At 52.3% G+C, this 17,914-nt stretch overlaps 1 protein-coding gene across 2 annotated transcripts in view; it reads right to left on the minus strand.

The window, feature by feature from the left end:
* SLA2 (Src like adaptor 2) overlaps positions 1 to 17,107 on the minus strand; it is a 25,673-nt gene extending 8,566 nt beyond the window's left edge. The window contains exons 1-5 of one of the 2 annotated variants that reach the window (XM_061127206.1): positions 16,536 to 17,107; positions 13,490 to 13,635; positions 8,914 to 9,013; positions 8,466 to 8,552; positions 6,330 to 6,433 (exon numbers count right to left, since the gene is read on the minus strand). In XM_061127206.1, coding sequence (XP_060983189.1) covers positions 6,330 to 6,433; positions 8,466 to 8,552; positions 8,914 to 9,013; positions 13,490 to 13,580 — 382 coding nt within the window. In that variant the 5' untranslated portion in view covers positions 13,581 to 13,635; positions 16,536 to 17,107. The remainder of the gene's footprint in view (positions 1 to 6,329; positions 6,434 to 8,465; positions 8,553 to 8,913; positions 9,014 to 13,489; positions 13,636 to 16,535) is intronic. The other variant, XM_061127205.1, reaches the window with a different exon arrangement.
* Positions 17,108 to 17,914: the final 807 nt, after the last annotated feature.

Raw genomic sequence — 17,914 nt, forward strand, 5'->3', positions numbered from 1 at the left:
ACTCTGGAGACACCTTGACTTTGTATCTTTAAGAATCTCTTCTGGGGCTTCCCTGGTGGTCCAGTGGCTGAAAGTCCGCCTGCCAATGCAGGGGACACCAGTTCAGTCCCTGGTCAGGGAAGATCCCACATGCCACGGAGCAACTAAGCCCATGAAGCACAACTGCTGAGCCGTGTGCTGCCACCACCGAGGCCTGCTCACCTAGAGCCTGTGCTCTCAACAAGAGAAGTCACTGCAATGAGAAGCCCGGGCACTGCAACAAGGAGTGGCCCCTGCTCACCGCAACAACAGAAAGTCTTTGCAGCAATGAAGACCCAGAGCAGCCAACATTTTTTTTTAAAAAAGAAAAGTATCTCTTCTGGAGCTGTGCTGTCACCCTGAAAAAGTTCTCTGGTTGGGAAAGGGCTACATTATCTGAAAATAGTCTCTGGAGGTCAACCAGTGAGCTGAACTAAGTGACCAAGTTCCTCTATGGGGCCTGGTTCTCCAGCCACCCCATCTTGGCCATTGTCACCACAGCTACCAGAACCAGGAAGAGTCCTCACAGCTACACTGAGGACCTGACTGGCAGACTCAGAGCTAATAAGCTCTGCCAACCCCAAGGGGGGGACAGGTCTCCTACCAAGACCATCTGTGACCACTCTCTGTGCCTGGTGTCCTGCTGTCCCATCTCACTGCATGCTGCAGCCAGTCCCAAATATCAACTGCTGTCTCCCAGCTTTAGGACGTCTTCTAAACTTGGACTTTCTGGGTTCATATCCCATAGTCACACCATATAACATCCCTGCATACTATAACCCTACCTGTGTCTCTTAAGACACTATTTGACCTCTCAGATTTGTTTCTTCATCTATAAAGGGGGATAATAATTGTCCCTGTCTCAGGAGATTGCCACAAGGATTCAGATGGTAAAGCAGGTAAAACATTCAGCAGGGTCTGGCATACAGCAAGCATCCAACACTCCTTATCCGTTCTCTGCCTCTTTGCTCACATTGTTCCCTTTATATGGAACACTCTTCCACCTGAGTCAACACCAAGTCTTCCTTTTACAACTCAGTTCCTACTCAGACAACTCTCCAGAGCTCGTTCTCTGCCTGGGAGAAGCCCCAGCTCTCCCTCAACACTACCCCACCCATCATATAACCAACGGTGAGCCTCACGAGGGATGGTTCTAATTTATTTGCCCACCATCTTCCCATCTCAGAAAACAGCAGCACGATTCATCCATTACTAAGCTCCTAACTCCAGCATCACCCCTCACAGCTTCCATTCTCTCTTAATCTCCCTTCCAGCCCTACAGAAAAACCTGAATGTACTGGCTACGTTCAGAACAAATCTGGAAGCCAATGACTTCTTACTGTGGCTTCCTACTTTCACCTCATCACCTGCCAGATCCTCTCTTTGCACAGTATAGGGATCAGATCATGTCACTCCCCTGCTTAGAACCCTCCCTGTCACATTTAAAATAGATCAGAAGCCCTCACCCTGGCAACACCTTGTGTGACCTGACTTTCGGTGACCTTGAACCTGCTCCAGGCACGCACCTGCCTCCCGCAGCGGATGCGCCTGTTTACTGGGCTCCTCCTAACTGCTGCGTTCTTGTTCCTTTGTGGCACCTGCCGTGCTGCTGTGTGTGCTCAGACGTGTCTGACTCTGCGACCCCATGGACTGCAGCCCGCCAGGCTCCTTTGTCCATGGAATTTTCCAGGCAAGAACACTGGAGTGGGTTGCCATTTCCTACTCCAGGGCACTTGCCATGATCAGATGCTTAATTACTATTTGTTCACTGTCCACGTTGCCAACTAAACTGTGGGCAGGTATTTTGCTTTTTCTGTTGTTGAATTCCCACCACTTACAGGAGCGGCTGGCACAGAGTCACCATGCAATATTTGCTGAATGAATTACTGAATCTCAGTGATGAACACTGGACACAGCCATGATTAAAAGCAGACTTGCGGAGTCCTTGCCACCGTTTGTACGCCAACTGCTGTGAGCACCGACGGTGTGAGGGGGCAGTGTACCCTGCCCCAGTTCTTCACCCTCTCTCCTCCCCTCAGTGTACATACATGCACTCATTCACTCATCCATTTATCCAGTAAATATCTGTTGAGCAGGAGCTGGCACTATGCGAGCCCGGGACACAGGTAGTCAGATCTTCATTCTCTGGGGCATGTGCCAGAGACATCTCACTGGCACATGCCTCAGCCAGAATTTTCCTTTATGGTCCTCATCCTTATGTTTAGTTCCCCTGCTCTTAGACCACACACCCGACTTTGTTTTAAGAAATAAATGTCTTGGGGCTACAGAAGAGGTCTTTTCAGGTAGCTATGGGAATTGAGAGCAAAGGGTGGCAAACAACCTGGGGACTGACATTGCAATGGGTCGTGAAGGATGAGTAGGAGTCAGCCAAGTGGAAGAACGGAGGAGGGGGCTTTCCAGGCTGAGGGAGGCTCGTGTGCAAGGATGCAGCAATGGAAAGAACAAGGAGTGTTTGTTCACGGAGTGTTCTGGTAGGCAGTGGGCCGGAAGGCAGGCTGTGTGAGCTGCGGCTGGTGCAGGGCCGTTGGGAGACCCATGGGGGAAAAGGCAAGGTACTGGGGTTGCAGGAAGCTCAGGCAGGCTTAGCCAAGGTCACAGGCTGGCCTGCAGTAACCTGTGGGGTCAGGCACCAGGTTCTCCCAGGTGTTCTGACGATGATGCCAGGAGGAGGGGAGGGGTCCACAGTGGTGTGAGGGATTAGACTAAAAGCTCTGAACCTCCACTGAGACCTCTGAGAAGCTAAGAGCCTGGAGGATGCTGCACCTTGGACCCTCAACTGTCTGGAGCCTAAGGGCAGGAGCCACAACTTAGCAGGCCTGACCCAGAGGAGATGCTTATAAGTGCTTCTCAGCTGACAGAACGCACAGAGCTGAGCCCCTCAGGGGCAGGAAGCGTGTACAGCTCATCAATCTCTTATGCTCAACAGAGTATCAACACACAGTAGGACAGTAGGAAGGCAAGAGGGTGGTGCTCTTGGGGTCTGGTCCTGGCTCTGACCTCTGGAGCAGTCCTGGGACCTCCAGAAGTCCTTCGAGCCCCTTCACACATCAAGATTTTCAGCCTGACTCAGGCCCTGCCATGGCTCCCTAGAACACAAGGTATGCCAGAGGGACTCTCGGGGAAGATGTAGAGACCTCTTCCCCTCCCGACTCCAGGCCCTGAATTGTGTTCTTGGGAGCTCAGTGCCCCAGGACTTCCTCCTTGGTCCACCCACAGGCTCAAAGCCCCTGTAGAATTCCCCTCCCAGAGGTACATCTGCACCTTGGGCCAAAGAAAAGCTGATCCTGGTTTCACCCACTCAGTCAACAGTTAATTACCGTTATATATGACAAGATGCATTATGCAAACATGGAAAAACACTGTCTCTCATTACTTGATTTTGGGTTCCCTAGATTGGAACTGTGTTTTCCAACTTAAAAGAACAGGAGAACTGTCCGAACAGCTTGTGACGAAAGCAGATTTCTGACCTCTGCGCCCCACGTCTTATTCAGCAGGTCTGCGGTGGGGCCCAGGAACACACTGGCAAGATGTTTCCCTGACGATACCTGTATACTCGGGTCTCAGAACCTCCATCCTATGGCGTCACTTGGGCCCCTACAGCTTTAGTGTCAAACTTTTTTTTTTTGACCACAAACCACACTACGAAATTTTACACTGTGACCCAGGACACAGTTAAAATGATTAAAAACAGAAGTTTGATGAAGTAGTATTTTCCCCAACCCCAGTGAGGCACCCTAATGTTTCAGCTGTACTTCACTTTAAACACTCACCGGTCCACATTCACCAGCTTAACGGGTCTCAACCTTGGCTGCACATCAGAATCACCCAGGGTTGGGGATGGAGGGGCTTTTATAGCTTCCAGGGCCCAGGCCACACCCCTTTCCAATTAAATCAGTAAGTCTGGGGGTGGAGGGCAGGCATCAGTAATTTATAAATCTCCCCCAGATGATTCTAATACAAAGCCAAGGTCTACATCAGTCGTGTCTGACTCTTTGCGATCCCCTGGACTGTAGCCCACCAGGCTCCTCTGTCCATGGGATTTTCCAGGCAAGAATACTGGAGTGGGTTGCCATTTCCTACTCCAGGGGATCTTCCTGATCCAGGGATCGAACCTGCATCTCTTGCATCTCCTGCATTTGCAGGTGGGTTCTTTACCACTGAGCCACCTAGGAAGCCCATTAGGTCTAGATCTTAAAGTGTGGTCCCCAGGCTAGCAGTAGCAAGCATGAACTGCGAACTTGTTGGACAGGCAAACTCTCAGGCCCCAGACTTACAAAATCAGAACTGCCTGGACAAGGTCTTTGGTCTAAAAACGCTCCAGGTGATTCTGATGGCCACCCGGGTTTGAGACCCACTGGTCTATAACCACCGAATTAACCTGATTTCTTGACCCACAAGTGGGTCATGACCCATTTTCTTGACAAGCATTCTCCAAAAGGAAGCCCCAGATGAGAGATCAAAAATTAGTAATGGGAAACTGCTGCCTTTCCTGTAGAATTGGCAATTTTCTTTCTTTTTTTATGAGAGCTGCCTTCTGTACTAATCCCTTCTGGCATTGCTGTGGGAAACTTTAGAGTCAAATCTAACCGTAATCCCAACAGTTCTGTGGATCCTTAGAGATCTTATGGACCTTTTACACCTTAAACTCATACAGTGCTGGCTATCAGTTATGTCTCAATAAAACTGGAAGGAAAAAAAAAGACCCTACGGATTCTTATCTGCTTTCTCCTTTATTTCTCCACTGGTTCTTCCTGTATATATACCTTCTTAGGAAGGGGGAAGAGTGGCAATAAGTTCCGGTCACTATGCTCTTGGGGTTCAATCAGGCCAGAGAAGGGGTGGGGGTGGGGCAGCTGAGCACTGGAGCACTTCCTGTGGCTTCTCAAGCTCACTGGGGCCTGGTCTGCAGCACCCCTGCCCCCAACAGCACCGCTGTGGTTTCCTGTTTGTAGCTACCGCACTTGAGCCAGCCCCGGACCCTGGTCAGCCTAAGGGTGTGTGAGGGGGTGATGCTAGTACTTTCTGGAAAACAGTAGGAGGGGCTGGGGAGAAGTGGAGTCGGGACGGGAAGAAGGAAGAAAAGGAGAAGAAAGGAAAGGAGAGGCAAACATGTGCTGGAAGGAGCCCCAGGAGAGAGACTTGAGTAGAGAATCGAGTACACCCCAGACAATGCATCAAAGTTAGTTCAGTTTAGGACAAGCACACAAAGCCCATCCTACAGAGCCTCTCCCCAGTCCATCCCTGAGGTTGCAATGAATCACCGTTATCATCATAGGTGGGCCTCTCTTGGGGGTCTGAAGTGAGATGAACCTCAGCTGGGTTTGAACCCCAGCTCTGCACTTATTATCTGTATCTCCCTAGGGAAATCGTTTCTCTTCTCTAAAAGTCTCAGTTTCCTCAACTGTAAAATGGGAACATTGTAAGTACAACCCCTGACCCTGCAACAGGGTTGTGTGAAGGCAATTAAAGGGCCTAACATAAATGTGAACATTGTTCGTCTCTGTCCCTGCTGTAAGGGACATCCGGCTGCAGTTCAGAGAGTAAGCAAGGGCATCAGAGACAGACTTGTCTTCATGTTTAGTTTGCAAAGGCCCTGAACCTGGGGTGTGAGCGGCCCCATTTGGATGTGCAGCGTGACAGGTCTCCATCCCTCTGTGGGCCTCTGTTTCCCCATCTGCACAGCAGAGAGAGGAGGGTCATGAGGTGATTCCTGGTGGGTTCTCTGGCTCCAACTGGCTAATGACCCAAAGCACAGAGACCTTGTCAACTTGTCAACATTTTGCCAAATCAGGATTCTGTTGTGTCTTGGGGAGGAGAAATCATTGCTGGTCAAGGCAGGGAATGACTATACTCTCCTATGACTATATGATAAGTCCTGGTTGCCAAAGCGTTGGCTGAGCCTAGATCCCTTCTGTGGGCAATTCACACCCACTTTTGGAAATGCAAGTCATTGCCTCATTTTTTTTTTTTTTTTTTAATATTTTCACTTATTTATGTGGCTGCACCGGGTCCCAGATGCAGCAAATGGGATCTTTAGTTGTGGCATATAGAAACTAGTTCCCCAACCAGGGACCAAACCCCGGGCCCCCTGCGTTTGGAGCCACCAGGGGGGTCCCCTTTCCCTGTTGTTGATGGGTTCTCTTGGCATGTGGTCAGTTAGTCAGGCCGCCCGACTCCGAGGCCAGTCTCCAGCCCTTCACATCTGGCCTCCTATCGCTACCCCCGAGTCACATCACACCTGACTCTTGGCACGACAGGGACGAGCCCAGGGTGGCGCTGAGCTTACCCACCTCTCCTGGTCTGGCTCTCCCGGATGAGGAAGGCCCCTCCGCGGTTACCAGGCAGCAGCAACAGTTCCTCAGCTTTCTCCCGGCTCAGGCCCTCATACAGCCACCTGGGGGTGGGGAGAGACGGTCGGGGGTCAGCCTGAGGGTGGGTGGGCCAAGACCCTACTGGAACCTCTCCTGCCTCTGTGGACCTCCAATTTCAACTGTCCCATGGAGAGCTGGCCTCGGAGTCTCTCAGGCCCCGCAGCTGTGTCCTGGTCCTGGCTCCAGGGCCCTCAGAGGACAATCTCACAGGGTCAGCCCCAGTCTTCTCTGACTGGAGACCTCATTCCCAAATGGCCAGGGTCTGGGGGCAGGTTAGGTGATCCCAGATCCTCTCCTGTCACCCACCCAGTTCCCCCAGCGCCCCTACGCCATTCACTCACATTTCTAAGCCTTCACCTCTCTAAGAATTGTTCCTTTTTTTTTTTTAAGTTTAGTGAATATTTTATTTGAACAGTTTAAAGTTTAACTATGTAGCCAAATGGTGTGCAGGTGAACATTTACCCATTATCACTGAAATCTCACTTCCACTGGAGCTTATTTGTGGGTTGAAAGTTTGGAACTAGAATGTTCAAGACATTCTAAAATTTTGAGGAAAAAAATCATGTAGCCCACGGATCTCCATACGTGCTTCTGATGCTGGGATTCTTGATAATTCTGAGCCCCCATCTTCCTTCTCTCTTCATTTAATCCCTCACCCATATATGTCCACGAGGGACTTCATTGCCATGGAAAGTTAAAGGAAGTTTTGCAGGAAGTTTTTGGCGTACTAGTCCATCTGCGTCACACTGTCCCGAGTCATTCCTGGGCTGTTGCTGTTGTTCAGTGGCTAAGTCGTGTCCAGCTTTTTGTGACCCCATGAACTGTAGCCCACCAGGTCCTCGGTCCTCCACTATCTCCGGAATTTGCTCAAATTCAAGTCCACTGAGTTGGTGATGCTATCTAACCATCTCATCCTCTGCCACCCTCTTCTCCTTTTGCCTTCAATCTTTCCCAGCATCAGGCTGGGGGGCCCAAGCAAAGCCTTAAGAAGCCAATTTGATGGAAATGGCTGTCATTGTCTGAATTTTCACAGTCTAAGCCAGAGTCAGGGTTGAGTTGATCCCAAGTAAATAGAGAAGCTGTGATTCTCTTGGTGCCAGCAGCAAACTTAGCCTAATTTTATAGCAAATAAAACACATCCCTTCATAAAGAGGCTACGAATGAAGTCATGGTCAGAAAGGGGACTGACTCTTACAGGTAGTCGGTGTCTCCTCAGTTCAAACTTCAGTGTCAGCTTTGGACACAAAACTCTGCCCAGCAGGCCTAGGCCACGGAGAGATGTGTAGGCCAGGTGGGTTTCACCCGACCTCTGTGTGAACTGATTCTGTGAGGGGTTCTCATGTCTCAGGATCAGAGCCAGGCATCCCGTGAAGCTTCAGAAAGTAAGGCCGTCCCTGAGTTCTGAGTTTTCCTTAGAACTGAAGAGCGGCTGTCACAGCACACACAGGGACACATTCCTGGCTCCAGGTTATTCACTGCCTTTCTCTCGACACAGAATTTGCTCGGGAGTCAGTCTGTCCCTTACTCTTGGCAAAATATGGCTCACACTTTGTAAGAGACTATGTGTGCCCAAGTCCAGTCATCCCAAGTAAATACCTCTTGGAAGGACCGCCCGAGGAGGCTCCCTGGGGACATTGATGCTCAGCATTCTCCACCACCAGATTCTTGCGTGTGCGTGTGTGCTAAACCACTTCAGTTGTGTCCAACTCTTTGTGACCCTATGGACTGCAGCCTGCCAGGCTCCTCTGTCCATGGGATCCTCCAGGCAAGAATACTGGAGTGGGTTGCCGTGCCCTCCTCACCAAATTCTTGGCCACCCTCTAAGGACCAGGCGCCACATCTCCATGAGGCCTTCACGAGCCCCCTCCCCTGGGCTCCCAAGCCTTACAGGCTGACCTAAGAGAGTCAGTTGTTAGCTCCTCTGGAGGACAGGGTCCTGGCCTGATTCGCCACTGACGCCAGCTCTGCTCAGGTAAGACTGGGCGTACAGAACCACACGTGTGGGAGGAGACAGCAGGAAGCCCCCCCGAGGCAGGGCCTGGGGTGGGGACTCACCCATGGGAGATTCTGGCCACGTGGATGCTGGGTACGCTGTACTCTCTGCCTGAGATGTCTGACAGCACCGTCCACCAGTCTCCATCCCTGGAGAGAGAAGGATGAGGGGGCTCCCTTCTCAGAAAGGCCAGGCCCTGGGAAGTGCTCCTGGGGGATTCATGGGGACCCTCCAGGCTGGGTCCTGTGGCTACCTGTCCCACCTAAGTGTCCCAGGTTTCCCTGCACCAGCCGATCCAGGTACCTCCTGGGCAGCAGATGTCTGATTCAGGGCCCCTCCCCACTGCTTCTCTCTGCAGGAGTGTCAAGCTGTAGACACTCAGCTTGTGTGAGCTCAGAACCAAAGGCCACGCTCTTTTCTCCTGGAAGGGGCCCCTTCCCCCATGAGTGCATCTTTAGGGATTGGGGGAAGGGACAGAGCACCCCTCCCAGTGCCCTTGGAAAGACTTACTCCGAGACGATGGTCAACGGCTCACCCAGTCTCAGCGACAGCTCTGCCTGCTCGCCCACTGGGAAACTGCCCAGGGCCACAGCCTTGGCCTGGCTCCTCTCTGGAGGGAGGGACAGAGGCGGTCACCTTCTGGCCAGACGTGAGGTCCAGCGGAGGCTGGGCTCCTCTATCAGTCCTCCCACAGGCACCCGGGGCGGCATGTCTGCTGGGCTCCCAGAGGGTGCCTGGATCTGATGCTTTTCCACAGGGCTGTGTGGAGCCCTAGGGCACCCAGACATCTCCTGGGGCCCCTCAGAGAGAGAGAGGACTGGTGCGGCAAGGGGAGTGGGGCTCCTGACTACACCCCCCCCTTTTTTTTTTTTGACTGTGCGGGGTCTTTGTTGCAGCGCACAGGCTTTCTTGAGTTGCAGCAAGTAGGGGCTACTCTCCAGCTAGTTGCAGTGCGTGGGCTTCTTGCTGCAGTGGGTGGAGTATGGGCTCCAGAGTGCGTGGACTCAGTGGTCGAGGCGCATAGGCTTAGCTGCCCTGTAGCATGTGGGATCTTAGTTCCTGGACCTGGGATAGAACCCATGTCCCCCGCACTAGCAGGCAGATGCTTAACCATTGGACCACCAGGGAAGTCCCTACAACCCCATTGTTACACAGATCTTCATAGGAGATTTTGATAGAGGAATTCTGCTGCTCAGCAAACTTAAAACTGACAGTTCTAAGCAGGTATTAGCCTGGATTTCTGAGCTCAGCTTCTGAAAGGCACTGATGAGGTGGTTACCAGATGGACCAGCTTTGAGGGGCTGGGAGGGGAACACAGGAGGGTGAGGGCTCCTCGAGGGGCCCAGGACATCACCCATCTGGACGGGCACTGTAACTCTGGAGTGCCTGCACGTGGGAAGAGTGGTTCTCTCGTGACTTCTGTTCTGAGCCACAGGCCCAAGTCTGTGCTGTCCCCTCAGAAGTGCAGCCCCAGGCCCGCTGAGACAGGCCTGGCCCAGAGCAGGCACCCAGCAGGAGCGCGTGGCTCTGTCGAGTGTCTGAGCCATACACTTGCCATATCTTGCTGAGCACCTGCTGTATGCATCATCTCTCTTCAGCCCCATGACACAGCAAGGCAACTGAGGCTCCGCAGGGCACTCTGCTGGGAGTCCTTCTCCACCCACGGGCCCAGGGTGGGTGGACTGGCCTGCACAGCACATCTCTGAAAGGCCCAGACTGCCTGGGAGGCTGACATGCAAAGAGGGAGTCACAGAGACAGAGCCACCCCCACCCCGACCCCACCCCACCCCACCCCGACACCCCCCCACCCCGGACTGGTCCTGAGAACACAGGGGCCTTGAGGCCTAACCGTGAAGTTGGAGAGCGGGTGGCAAGCGGCTGCCTTTAGCACAGGATGTTCATCCCCTCGCCCCACTGGGGCCCAGACTGTCCCGTCTAACTAGACCTCCTGAGGCCTGTCCAGGCCCACTTTTACTGAAAAATCCCATCCTACTGAGCACCCTTCACCCACACCCCAGAGGCCCCCCTCCCATTCCTCCTCGTCCCATCTCAGTAGGGGCCTCTGCATCAAGCTATGAGAAGCAGTCAGGGCCAGAAAGAAAGGTTTATGTAACTCATAGATGTTCCTCAGGGCCTGAGAGGCCTCTGTGAGGCCCTCTAGACAGAGCTGGGGCCCTAGGAAGTGAGGGAGGGAGAGAAGAGGACAGACAAAGACCCAGGGGACAGGGCGGGGCAGACTCAGAGCTGGACTCTTTATGGGGGCTGAGGGCCTCCAGGACATCGACAGAGTGAGGCTGAGATTCTGGAAATGGACCGGTTCCTGCATGTTCTCCCAGACCCATGTGGAGATCCCCTTGTTGACCCCAGACTGGAGTCCTCAGAGCCTGGGGCCTGGCCACCCCACAGGGCAGAGGAATGCCTGATGCTCAAATACATGGTGTGAGTAAGTCTGAGAGTGTCCTGTGACAAGAATGGAAGCAGGTGGCCAGAAGGGCCCCTTTCCCTTCTGGAAGCCCTGGCTTTGCATCCCCAGGAGCCACTGAGTTGCACATGCTGCCCCCTGATGGGCCCCCTCCAGTGGCTGAGTCACCTTCATCCTTCACTCTTTGGATGAAATGAAGTGTCCCTTCCCTGACGAGCCCCTCAGCTCACACTCTGAATCGGAGACCCTTAAAACTGTAACCAAAATCTAAAACAACTGTAACTGATGGTTGCTTTAGCTCCTGTCTCGGGGCGATGCCTGCCTTGTCCACAGCTGTGGCCTGTCCTTCCCCTGGAGACCCTGGGAGAGGGGGGTACCCAGTTCCCCTCTGTTCCCACAGGCAGGGAGGGCCCCAGCACACCTGCTGGGGGTCACCCCTCTCAGCTGCCTCGCTGTGAGTCAGAGTTGCCTTGGGGGCACTGCCTGTGGCTTGATTCAGAGGAAACAAGGTGGAGGTCTGTGTGGTTTCCAGATCTCTTCCTGCAGGGCCCCAGACTCTGGGTGTACAGTGAGTGGCGAAGAGGAGGCAGCTGCCTGCCCACCAGGTGTCTGCAGGGTCCAGGTGTCGATAACACCTGGATCCGGGATCTGGGGGAGGCTGGTATTAAAGAAGGGAGGATACTGGCCCTTCCCTGGGGGTCCAGTGGTTAGGACACTACTGACTTCCACTGCAGGGGGCACGGGTTTGATCCGTGGTCGGGGAACTAAGATCCCACATGCTGTGCGGTGTGGCCAAAAAGAAAACAAATTAAACAAAAAAAAAAAAAGAGGAGGATATTGGGGATGCAGGCAGAGAAGTGGAAAGGACGCCCCTGCCAATGTAGAGGACTTCTCAGATTGGGGGCAACACCCACCAAACACAGACATCCAGACTGTGGCTCTGCACTCTGCCACTTCTGTGTAACTGTGTGGCTGTGTTCTTCCTCCTAGAAGTGCTGATGGTTTAGAGTAATCTTGTTATCTGTGATGGTTACTTTTGAGTGTCAGTGTGGCTAGCCCACAGTACTCAGATATTGGGTCAAACACTAGTCTAGATGCTGCCATGCTGCTGTTTTTTTTAAAGGAGATTAACATTTAAGTCAGTTGTTGTTCAGTCATAAAGTTGTGCCCAACTCTTTGCAGCACCATGGACTGCAGCACGTCAGGCCTCTCTGTCCTCCCTGGAGTTTGCTCAGCTTCCTGTCCATCGAGTCAGTGATGCCATCCAACCATCTCATTCTCCACCACCCCGCTCTCCCTTTGCCTTCAATCTTTCCCAGCATCAGGGTCTTTTCTAGTGATTTAAATCAGGAGGTTTTGAATTACCCTCCACAATGTGAGTGGATCTTCTCTAGTCAGTTGAAGACTGAGAGAAAAAGGCTGACGTCCTTGGAGGAAGAGAGAATCCTGCCTCCAGGCTCCACTCTGGAATTCAGCAGCATCAACTCCTCCCGGGTCTCCAGCCTGCTGACCTGCCTTGCAGACTTCAGACTGGCCACTCCACAACTGTGTGGGACAATTTCTTAAATTCTCTCTTACACATGTGTGCACACACATACTCTACTAGTTCTCTCTCTCTCTGGGGGCTGCTGACAAATGCATTATCAAAACCCCAAATCAGAAAGTGATGTTAAAAACAAAGAAAGTGATGTTAGAAAGGATTTGTGGGCTGTTTTAGGGAACAAGAAACAAACTGGGGCTATAGTTCTAACATCAAAGTATTAGATACTGCAGGATATTTTGATGGCCTAATCATCTTAATCATCTGACTCACTGGAAAAGACCCTGATGCCAGGAAAGACTGAAGGCGGGAAAACGGCACGACAGAGGATGGGATGGTTGGATGGCATCACCGACTCGATGGACATGAGTTTGAGTAAGCTGAGGGAGTTGGTGATGGACAGGGAAGCCTGGCATGCTGCAGCCCATGGGCTTGCAGAGTCGGACACGACTAAGCAACTGAACTGAACTGAACTGAATCATCATAAACACAGACATTTTTAGTCAGGACTGCCTTAGAAAACCACAATGATAGGTTCAGCCTATGCCTTGTATGAACTCACTTTTTCCAGGCATCATAGCTCTATTTTGCTTCAAGTATTTCACAGCACCTCTCAGGATAACAGCATCACCATCCAGCAGAACTTTCTGTGCTGATGGAAATGTTCTATAATTGTGTTGTCCAATAAGGTAGCTACTAACTACATATGGCTGGTGAGCAGTTAAAATAAGGCTGGTGTGACTGAGGAGCTGAATCTTTGATTTTAATTAATTTCAGTCTAAACCGAAATAGCAACATAAGGTTAGTGGCTGTGGTAATGGACGGTGCAGCTTTGGAGAGCAGCGAAAGTGGGCTGGTCTGAGAACTGCAGCTCAGTCTCTGGATAAGCTGAGTTAGGAGGAGCGAAGCCGTGGGAGATGCCTGGGGGCCCATCACACCCTCCGGTTCGCTCCTGTCACCCTCTCACATATTCTAGTTTATCTGTTTTAATGTTCTGACCACTAATATGTATGCTCCCCCAGAGCAGGAACCCTGGCCGTGTGGTTCATGGGGAGGCAAACGCTCAAAGCTGTGTTGATACTTAAAGCTGTGTTGGAGTGACTGCCCTGGGGCCCACAGCCTACCTGCTTGCATGGGCTCAGGATCTTGGTTTTGCACACAGGGGCTGAAGCTTGGGCTTGGAAGGGCTTTCCCCCTGCTGGGCTGACTTCCCATCGTTCCTCAGAAGAACACTCAGGAGCACATCGCCAAGAGAAATCTGAAAGAGATGCTGTGATGGGGACGTGCCACGGCTGCCCGAGCTTGGTGCCCAGACCCCCACCTCCTCCTGCTCCTGCCCACCCTCCCTCCACCCCACCCTGCCCCAGCTCAGCCCTGCTGACCTCCTGGCCGACACAAGGGAATGAGATCCCTCCAGTCAGGACCAGGCTCCAGCCCCTCCCCACCAGACTCTGAAGGCTTTCTGCAAACCGGAACTTGTTTTCTTTCCATCCCATCTTTTCTATGCTGCAGCCATGCTCCATTCAATGTTTCTGGGCCTTTCCCTGTGTGAAGTCCCCTCCCACTGGCTGGAAGACCCTTTTCCCATTTCCGGCCTGTCTGTATCCCACCCTCCCCAGGAAGTTTTCCCTGAATCCCCCAGCCCTAGCTACTCATTGCTATGGTTCCTCAGAACCACTGCCTGACCTGGGATCACATTCTGTTACCTGGGAGGCAGGGGCCAATGACAGGACAGAGTTCATTCCTTCCAGGCACACTGGGACCCATGGCTAGGTGGGCAAGGGGGATCTGAGGGGGCTTGGGAGCTGGCGTGTCTCGCAAGCTTAGCTGACACTGAGTGGCTAGTGTCACAGGGCAAAGTAAGATGCCTGGGAGACTGTATGACACAGTGATGACTTGCAAGTCTTTCCAGGATTGGTTGTCGAACCATTTCCCTCTCTTTGCCTCCATTTCCTCATTTGAAAAAGGGGATAACGACACCCACCATACGGGCCTGAGAGATAACGCGTGTGAAGAGGCTAGCCAGCGCCTGTTTTTCCTTTCTCATACCCTGAATGTCACTTCACCAGAGGCTGTTTCTGGGGACCTTCCCTTGTGTCCCTCTCAGCTCCCTGCTGTGCTCTTCCCAATTTTTAATTATTCATGTACTGGGGTGCTTGTTTAACCAGTCACGATTCCATAGCATGCTGTGAACAAGGATCTATCTCTCCGTTTGCCCATTTCCTCAGCATTTTCACCCACATATGGCACTTGATGCACATTATCTAAATGGATGGAGTGATTATAAGCTCTTTGGATAGGTGTCTTATCCTTGTTTGTTGTTTAATCTCTAAGCTGTGCCCAACTCTTGCAACCCCATGGGCTGTAGCCTGCCAGGCTCCCTTGTCCATGGGATTCTCCAGGCAAAAACACTGGGGTGGGTAGCCATTTCCTTCTCCAGGGGATCTTGCCCATTATCCTTAGAATAATTTAAATTCTCAGGTTTCCATGGTAATGCTGATTTTTTCAAACAATATATTATTAAGATGTTGCAGGAAGGTGGTTTCATTCTTTGAGACAGTTTCAGTCTTTTCTCTAGAGACAGGACACGATTATAGCAGTGTGGGGACAGGGCAGGCTCCATTGTGCCTTTGAACATCTCCCCACCCCTGGGTGAGGACAGCTGCTCGCCATGATTGTAGAGGGGCTCCCGTGGCCTCACCAGCCATCCTGTCTGAGGAGTAAAGGTCCTGCTTTAGAGGTTAGAACATTTATCTGTGAAACCATCTGCCGTCTCATGCCATCGACAAGGGGAAAACAGGATCTGTTTGCTCTCCCTCCCGGGGGAGCTCAGGCCCACCCTTAGGGGATGGCTCCTGGCAGCCACTTCCTGCTCAGACTTGGGAATCCTGAAACCCTGGCAGCTCAAGCTGGTGCTGCTGCCTCCTGGGGTCTCTGCTTTCCTCAAGGTCAAGCCAGCTCTTCATGGTCAGGTTTTCAACAGTCCTGCTGCTCCCAGCCTTTCCTTCCCCCTTGGGTATGAGGTACAGACATGGGTTCAGAAAACTCCTGGGACAGATCATGCCTGGCTAGCGCGAGGGCTTAATTCAGACCAACCAAACTCGAGCTGTGTGACCTCAGGCAAAGCAGACAACTTCTCTGAGTCTCATGTGTGAACCTGGGAATAATACTGATGCTACAGGTTGTGAGGAGAAGCTGAGCAGCCCGGCAGGGAGTGTGTGCTCAGTGAAGTTTACTTTCTTCTCCTTGAGCAAGACAGTCACCACAGTTACCAACCACACTAAACCCAGAGGCTTCTTCCCGCTGCAGGTGGGGGTGGGGGCTGGGCCCACGGAGGCAGGAGAACCCTGCACTCAGGCTGCCAGCCCCCAGCACTCTGCCGGCTCCCTTCACCTGGCCAGGTCAAGGTCGGGAAGACTTCTGGGGGCAGCCGTGGGTGGGGAGACCTAGGAGGAGGAGGTGGTATTGGCCCAAACTTCAAGAGAAAGAATCTAATAAAAACTGTGTAAGTATCTGAACAACTTACTCATGTTAGGCACTTTGCAGGGGCCCAGGCATGGGCGGAAGGAAAGAGTTAAAGACAGCTGAGGTCAGCACATGGCCCACATTGTTTTGATCATCGCACTTGACCTTTTGAGAGATCGGCAGAATTTGGATACCATTACAAACAGTGACCAGGGCCCAGAGAAGGTGACCTCGAGTCTTCTGTGAGTGTGTGCTTCTGAAGATCATTTCTCAGTGGTGGAGGTAAGTCACAGATTTGGACTGAGCTAAAGGGAGAACCCCTGCCCTCCCTTTTAGCTGAGAAAGATCAGCTGAAGACCTTTTTGAGAGTAACTGTAGACTCCGGAACTGAACGTGCCTTCAGAGGTTATAATCTAGACTCCTCGTATCCACTGACACCATACAGCTATCGCTGAGAGGGTCCCCACGTCACACAGCAAGTTGGGAACTGAGATGGGACCAGAATGGGACCAGAATGAAAAGCAGCTGGAGGGAATAGCAAAGGGGGAGAGGAGGACCCTCAGAAGCTGCTTCTCACAGCCTCAGCAGAACCAACTCCCCTTTCCCTTGAGCTTATTTTCCAACCATACAGCCCACTCCGTCTTGACGGGACCATCCTTCCTCACAGTCCCAAGGCCATCGGAAAACACAAACAAGCATACTTACTGGTTTCCTGTCATCAGAGTCTTGGGGCGGGGGCCCAGCTAAGATGCATGCTTTAGCTGAAGAGGTTGGAGCTCTCGGTGGGGTGGAGTGTCTTCTGGAAGTCTACCAACGTCCTTGCTTCTAGGCCACCCAGAAACCTCTTGGCCTGTGAGAGTCTTCAGGGAGCTTTGGGGAGCTCAGCATCTGCCTGTGGTAGCGGTCTGTAGCCCGGGGATGGGACAGGAGCCCCGTGCTCCTCAGAGACCTCTGGGTAGGTGGCCCTGTCAAGTACAGCCAGGCGGGGAAGCAGGACCCGCGTCTCTGAGCTCTGCTGCAGGGTCCTTGGGGCTCCCGGCTCACATCTGCAGGCTCTGTGGTTCTCACAACCACCCGTTTCCTCTGACGGCATCACAGACCATCAAGGAGCCACCTTCCCCAAGTTCCTGTTTGTGGGGGAGAAGCAGCTGCCGCGTCACGATCCTGGAGAGAGAGGTTTCTCATCTGGCTCTGGGGTTTGGGTCTGTTCTGAGGGACACAGACCCAAGGTAAATGGGTAGCCAGACTTCCCTGATCGTCACCATCACCTGAGGGGGCTCGCTAGTCTCAGATCCCTGGGACCCTCCCACATCTTCTAAATCCAAGTCAGCAGAGAAGCAGCCCCCAGACTCTGAATCTTCACCACTCCAAGAGATTCCTCTGGCTGGCAAGTATGGGAAGCAGTGCCATGAAGGGATATGTCCCAACCTTTAGTGTCTAGGAAGCCCTTGGGGATCTTGTTAAACAGTAGATTCTGGTTCTGTGAGTCTGGGTGGGGCTCAAGATTCTGCACTGCCAACAACTCCCAGTGGATAAAACCATGTTGACCATCTGGGAGCCACACTGTGTGTAGCAGGACCTGGACAGTGGTTCTTCAAGTGTCGTCCCTAGGCCAGTAGCCTCAGTATCATCTGGGACTTCATTTCATAGGAGGATTCTCAGGGCCCATCTTAGATCTACCCAATCAGAAACTCCATGGTGGAGGGCCAGCAACCTGTCTTCACAAGCCCTCCAGGTGATCCTTATGATGCATTCCCTAACCTTGAGACTCACTCTGCTAGGATGAAGAATCTCTGATAAAACTGTCTCGGACTGGTGTGCTTAAATCAGTTATTAACATTCAAATAAATTTAAATAAAAACCTCAGCTCATTAGCATCTAAATAATCACACCCACTCGTTATCTCCCCTTTAGGGGGCTTAGCAATCCTGGAGACAGATGCTTTGAACACAAAACTGTCATTCACAGACAATGCAGCCTGTTTAGGGGCCTTGCTGTACCTGGGCTCATGGTCTCCCTTTCTCCTGGGGAAGGATTGTTTGAGATTTAACTCCTGAGGCATGTGGTGTGGAGAGTGGAGGGCC

This window comes from Dama dama, chromosome 23 (assembly GCF_033118175.1).
Source record: "Dama dama isolate Ldn47 chromosome 23, ASM3311817v1, whole genome shotgun sequence".
Classification (NCBI taxonomy): Eukaryota; Metazoa; Chordata; class Mammalia; order Artiodactyla; family Cervidae; genus Dama; species Dama dama.